This window comes from Alosa alosa, chromosome 1 (assembly GCF_017589495.1).
Source record: "Alosa alosa isolate M-15738 ecotype Scorff River chromosome 1, AALO_Geno_1.1, whole genome shotgun sequence".
Lineage (NCBI taxonomy): Eukaryota > Metazoa > Chordata > Actinopteri > Clupeiformes > Clupeidae > Alosa > Alosa alosa.
This window is the reverse complement of record NC_063189.1, coordinates 21,039,301-21,045,502: the sequence shown is the minus strand read 5'-3', so window position 1 is coordinate 21,045,502 and position 6,202 is coordinate 21,039,301. Positions and strand designations below refer to the sequence as shown.

The window sequence follows — 6,202 nt, the reverse complement described above, 5'->3', positions numbered from 1 at the left end:
AATAAACTTTAGCATACTAATGTTAGCAAATTAGCTTTAGCTGAGCAGTTATTGATTACAGGCTAAATACTTTCCAATATGAATATCACATGTGCATCCTAGGTAACTTGTTTAGATTGTCTGCTTGCATGAATACGTTACCATGTCTGTCTGTCTGTGTGTCGCTTCAGTGGGAAAATTGCGGCTGGTGCAGTGGTCTGTGTGGAAAGTGAGATCAGAGGAGATGTCACCATAGGTAAGCTACTACGTCTGTTTGCATTCGGAGGAATCTGTGTTGGAATTCCTTATTTCACAGAAGACATGTGTTATGTCTTGCAGCATTTCAAGTGTCAGTCACAGTGTAACTACACATTTATATAGCTCTTCCGTACGTGTGATTATTATGGTGGTTCTGGATGATGGCAGGTGCCCGCACAGTGGTCCATCCGAAAGCTCGCATTAATGCCGAAGCAGGACCTATAATAATTGGTGAAGGGAACCTGATAGAGGAGCAAGCTCTAATCATTAACAGGTAAACAAGTCTGAATCATGCGTAAATTAGCCATAGTAGACTAGGCCACTTTTTCATCTTGCACTTGCACTGAATATGTTGATGTTGTTGTTGATATGACATACATTTTCAGCTATCCAGAGAATATCATGCCAGAGTCCGAGGATGTGGAACCCAAAACCATGTCAATTGGCATCAACAATGTCTTTGAAGTTGGATGTGGTATCCTTTTGCAAACCATCTCATACCCTTCCATTACATGTCCTAAGATCAGTTATGTTTCTTACCACTGACTCAACAGTTTCTCAGGCTTTGAAGATTGGGGATAATAATGTAATTGAATCAAAAGGTTTGGATAGAACTTTATAACCCATTTCACATTTATATGATAAAAAACCTGTTACAATGATGACAGAGTGCATTGAAAGTCACTCAAGTGTGTGTGTGTGTGTGTGTGTGTGTGTGTGTGTAGCTGATGTTGGTAGGAATGTGATTCTGACAAGTGGCTGCATCATTGGAGCATGCTGCCAGGTGAACACATGTGAGGTCATCCCAGAGAATACGGTCATCTACGGCTCCAACTGCATGCGCCGCATCCAGACAGAGAAACCACAGGTACCTATACCCCTCTCAAAACACTGACCACAAGGATTACTTTAAGAAATAAATCTGTACTTGTGATAACGTATGTGCAATAAAGAACATTAGAACATCATTACAAATATATTTTTTTATTTAATGGTATTTTCTCTTTATCACTCACATTGACTGGCAGCCACAGACTCTCCAACTTGATTTCCTCATGAAGATTCTTCCAAATTATCACCATCTAAAAAAGACAGTCAAATCTTCTGGCAAGAATTAACCAAGGAAACATGATTGATGAAGTGCACAAGTATTGTATCTCCTTCAGGAAAAGAAATGGATGAACTGGGCCTTCAGCTAGAGTGACACTCCAGAATGTTTATGGGCCCTAATTTGAATGATCGGCAAAGCCTTCAGGCAAACTAAACTAATTTAATAGGCAAAATCAAATGTAATAGGCAAGATAACACCAGCTACAGTTCATGCACGAGAACTTTGCTTGGTGACAGAGTTTGCCCCATCTTTAAAATTAGGGCCCGATGTGCTCAAGAGTTCATGGAATAGGGCTATGCTCACATCACTCATCACTCTAGCTACGTTTTGAGCTCTGGGCTTTTTTCTTGAAGTATACTGATCCACCACTAAAGCAGTAACATCAGTAATTGTAAAGGTAGTTCATTAAACAATTTTCAGTAGGCAACTATTGTTTCCAGCCTCATAGACATTCCACATTCCTATTTGAATTGTTTTGTACAGTTTTATTGTCATTAAATTAAGGTCTGTGTGACACCTGTTTATCCATGTGTTCTTTGTTATTTCAGTCAAAATATCCAGATTATGTACAGTTTATCTGGTGTCTGTACTAAAGCTCCATAATGTAGCCCCCAGCTGCTGTAATGTTTGCCCTGGTCACAGTGTGGCGCTCTTGGGGCCCCTTCACGTCATAGCTGCTTCTGTTTTGTGAAGAGCAGCTGCAGTGTGTTGTCTAAATATTTGGTTAGCAGCATGCATGTCATCATCAAATATACAGTATATATATATATATATATATATATATTGATGTAGCCATACACCCATGGAGTGTCATGTCTTTCCATTATAAGTTGGTTAAAGATCTGCTAAGCCATCTTCAATGTATTTCAGTACAAGAAACCAAGAAACGGTAGTGATGTCAGTAAAAGGTTTCCACATGTATAATGGCTTACCTGAGATAATATAAGGTGGTTCTTTTGAATATATCAGTCACCAATCTCCAAAGGCAAAGAGCACAGCTCTTCTGTCTCTTCACCCAGCAGTCAGTGTGAGGTCACCAGCTTTGGCCCACATGCTGTGAGCGTCACAGAGAAAAAAAGGTCCCAAGGGTGCTGATGATGTTGTTCTGACAGCTGGCCTTTGCATCCTTGGGTAGCATGAAGGGTGACCTATGGATCTCACTTAACTGGGATCACCATTTTCACTGACTGTTTGATCTCAGCTCAGCATGACGGCCAGGACAAGGAACAAGAGAAAGGTGGTGACAGAGAGGATCAAGAAAACATAAGAGCCTCTTACAATTGAGAGCAAAAAAATGCAACTGTGATTAAGAATATATATTGCAGATATATTTTTGTAATTCATTTTACATAGTAGCTCAGGTTGGTAGCCTGTGCTTCAGAGTTAATGCACTCAGTGACCTGGTTTTATCAGCATATGTTTCTGCTGTAAAACTTAGAATAAATGTATGTATTTCAGATAGTATTGAACCTGCTGTTGGTATTGGCTCTCAGGAAATGTGAAAACAAAGTAAATGATCTGACGCTCAGAGAGAGAGATGGTGAGTTGAACTACTATAAATATTATTCTACATCACAGCAATAACTCAGTGCTGAAATGCCTTGCCTTATATGGACTGAGGTCTCACTGCACTGGCCTGGGCTGGAATTGTACTTTAATGCTCAGCATATGGATTCTGTGATGCATAGACTAGTAGTTTGGTGGCCATATGAACAGAATGCCCACTCACTTGGTATATCTACTCATGGGTTTTGGTAGCTGTCATGGTGGACACTACATTGCAGATTCCATTTATTGCTTCTTCTCTGTTTGTTTGGGTATGAACACACCCACACACATTTGGGACCAAGAGTGAAAATCTTTGAAGAAAAACACCAAGGATAGCGCTCAGTCATTTCACAAACACATATCCTAAAAGGCAGAATTTACTGCTCCAGAATGTAGCACAGGGCAGAAAAATAAGAGCTATTCACCCCTCCTTAAAGCTCATCTAACTCCCAGAGGAAAAACACTCTGCCTGCTATCATGGGTTTGTTTTAGTTTGCCTTTCAGCTGGGAGGCAGTCAGGCTGAGGACTGATAGGCCATCATGGTTCACGGTTCACATTTTGTCACAGTGCAGTGAGGAGGAAAGCTTAGTGAAAGACTTTCACTTCCTATCTGAAATGATTAACCATTATGGAAACATATGTCAACTCTTTGGAATTCTGCAATAGAACACTATAGGTCTGCTCCTCCCCCACCTCATCTCTCTCTCTCTCTCTCTCTTGTTTATTATATCTCAGTCTGCTGGGGCATGGGAATACAGGACAGCCAACACGTCCAGCCTAACCGTGCCCTGTCTCGCTCTGTGCTGTCATCGTAACGGCAGAGAGACGTTGCAGGTGCTCCAGTCGGGGGAAACAGCAGCATCAGAGAGGGGCTATTTTCTGCATGATGGCCCGTCCTCCATGGCCTGTCAAGCCCAGGACCCAGTGGTCCAAATGACTCCATCCGTGGTTCAAAGGTTGAGCACATACTCTTCCTGTGCCTCTCTGCAGGGTCTCCGCTGCCGAGTGAATCTGTGTGTGAAAATGGGAGGCACTGACCATGCGGTCACACTGTTATCCCTAGCCCACTACACTGGACACAATAACACCACATCTGTGGGAGACAGGAGTACATAAGTGTGTGTGTGTGTGTCTGTGTCTGTGTCTGTGTACTGTACGCTTAGGTGTGTAGGCAGAACTCCAATAAGACATCATCCTACATACTCCAACATCAGAGCCGGACAGAGTACATTTACTTGAGTACAATTTTGAGGGATCTGTACTTTACTCGAGTATCATTTTTGGGGAGTACTCATGACTTTACTCAAGTACATTTGAGAGGCAAATATTGTACTCTTTACTCCACTACATTTCTATCCATAACCGTGAGTATCCGTTACTTCTTCTAAAAAAAAGGAAAAAAGAAAAATTTCGGAAACCCTCAATTTGTTGTTTCCCTCTCAAACGTGATTGGATTGTGCAGGCGCCACTGATTGGGACAGCCTATCAGCAATCACCTTCAGCTTTCCGCCAAAGACAACTCCATGGTCAGATTTAGATAAGAGACGAAACAATGGATGAAGACACGCAGCAGGTCCATCCCGGGAATGTGCCAACCCGTGGCCCCACCTCGCCAGACTATTTCAATTTTCTAAACAAGTTAATGATGGTTTTCGCTTCAAGTGTTTCAATTACAAAATAGTATTTTGTATTTGATATACATATTTTAAATACATGTATTAGAAATACTGCCCATCCCTGGCAACATGGTAAAAAGATGAAAATGACTTGATTTTACTTTCAATTCCTTTTACATTCTCCAAGGTATTAACATTAACATTTTTCACAATTCCATGTAGGACGTTTCTGTACATAAATGTAAGCACTGTGGCAGTAGTCATGCAATATTTAGAAAATGTAGGCTACTCTTGTACTCTTGATACTCAAGTACTTTTAAAAACAAGTACTTCAGTACTTTTACTTAAGTAGACATCTGACTGTTTTACTATACTTGAGTAAAATTTAGCAAAGGGTATCTGTATTTTTACTCAAGTAATGAAGCTGTGTACTCTGTCCGCCTCTGTCCAACATAAAGATGATTGTATGATTGTATGATTCCTTGTATGATTCCTTCCTTCATAACAATTTCCCCAACACAGCACTGATCCTGGACTAGCTCTGGCCCTCATCAATGCCAGCTCCCTCTCAGTCTCTCAGCTGTGCAGAACCTTAGGGGGGTGGGGATATCTGTGTTAGCAGGTGTTCACAAATAAAACACAAAAGCATTCCTCACTTTGCTCACTAGCTATTGGCTAGATGTGTACAAACAAGCCCACTGATAAAGTAAAATCCTCCCTGGGCATAGGTTAGGGTGTTCACACACATGTGTGCAGACAAACTGTACACTCCTCGTTAGCATGCAGTTCTGTCAGGAGCAGCTGTGACATCTCCTCTCTTCACACTTCTCTCTAGAGACAAATGGGGAGAGAATGAGGGGGGCAGTCAACTCTACACTCAAGAGAATTGGTCTGTCTTGCTCATACACTGCTTGGCCAAAACTTGTACTTATTCACACACAATATTTCTTTGGACCGCTTTGGTTTTGATTAATTTACCGCACACATTTGCCATGACATTGTTTTGACTATTTGTAGTTTCACAGCATCTATTTCCTTTATATTTTTTGCTAAGATTGTATTGTTATATTAACGATGGGAGAGTTTAACCACTTTTTAGTGTTCTCTTGCGCATTTTGATGGGGTTAAAATCGGGACCCTGCAATGGCCCAATGTATGAAAATGACTATTCATCCAGCCTAATGAATCCTGTCGACCTGGAGTATGCCCTAGCCACCTGAGAATGGAGGGGGTTAATAACCTGATCATTCAATACATTGCTGACTTCCTTTTAATTCAGTCACATAATGTTGCTGTGCCTAGATTTGAACAGTTGAAGTGACAACTTGCTTTTTTAATCTGTATGCCATGTTGAAGATGAGGATATAATACTGACAGCGTTGCCAATTATGTTCATCTCCAGAGTGCCAGTTTGTCCCAGTGCTAAACAGCTGAACACAAGACTGCATTTCATTGTTGATCTTTCTGAGCCCTCTGTCTGCTCACAAACCCAAACACTATACATAGCTGTGATTGTTAACATGGCAGACTTTGGCCATTATAATAGTTCCTTAGCCTATTGGCAAGGGGCTCGGTGAGGTCGGAATGCTGTTTTGGCATCATTATGACTCTAGATCAAGTGGCAATTTTGAGATAATTCACTGCTGTTCAAATGATTAACACACCCTCCTCTTCCAGTGCAGTTGTAGC

At 41.2% G+C, this 6,202-nt stretch overlaps 1 protein-coding gene across 3 annotated transcripts in view; it reads left to right on the top strand.

Annotated features, from left to right (window-relative positions):
- The window catches only part of LOC125301656 (dynactin subunit 6-like), a 3,986-nt gene extending 182 nt beyond the window's left edge, over positions 1-3,804 (top strand). The window contains exons 2-8 of one of the 3 annotated variants that reach the window (XM_048254311.1): positions 171-235; positions 406-511; positions 624-712; positions 792-839; positions 963-1,105; positions 2,807-2,888; positions 3,633-3,804. In XM_048254311.1, coding sequence (XP_048110268.1) covers positions 171-235; positions 406-511; positions 624-712; positions 792-839; positions 963-1,105; positions 2,807-2,888; positions 3,633-3,712 — 613 coding nt within the window. In that variant the 3' untranslated portion in view covers positions 3,713-3,804. Of the gene's footprint in view, positions 1-170; positions 236-405; positions 512-623; positions 713-791; positions 840-962; positions 1,106-1,257; positions 1,863-2,806; positions 2,889-3,632 lie in introns of those variants that run through there. The other 2 variants (XM_048254320.1, XM_048254327.1) reach the window with 2 other exon arrangements.
- Positions 3,805-6,202: the final 2,398 nt, after the last annotated feature.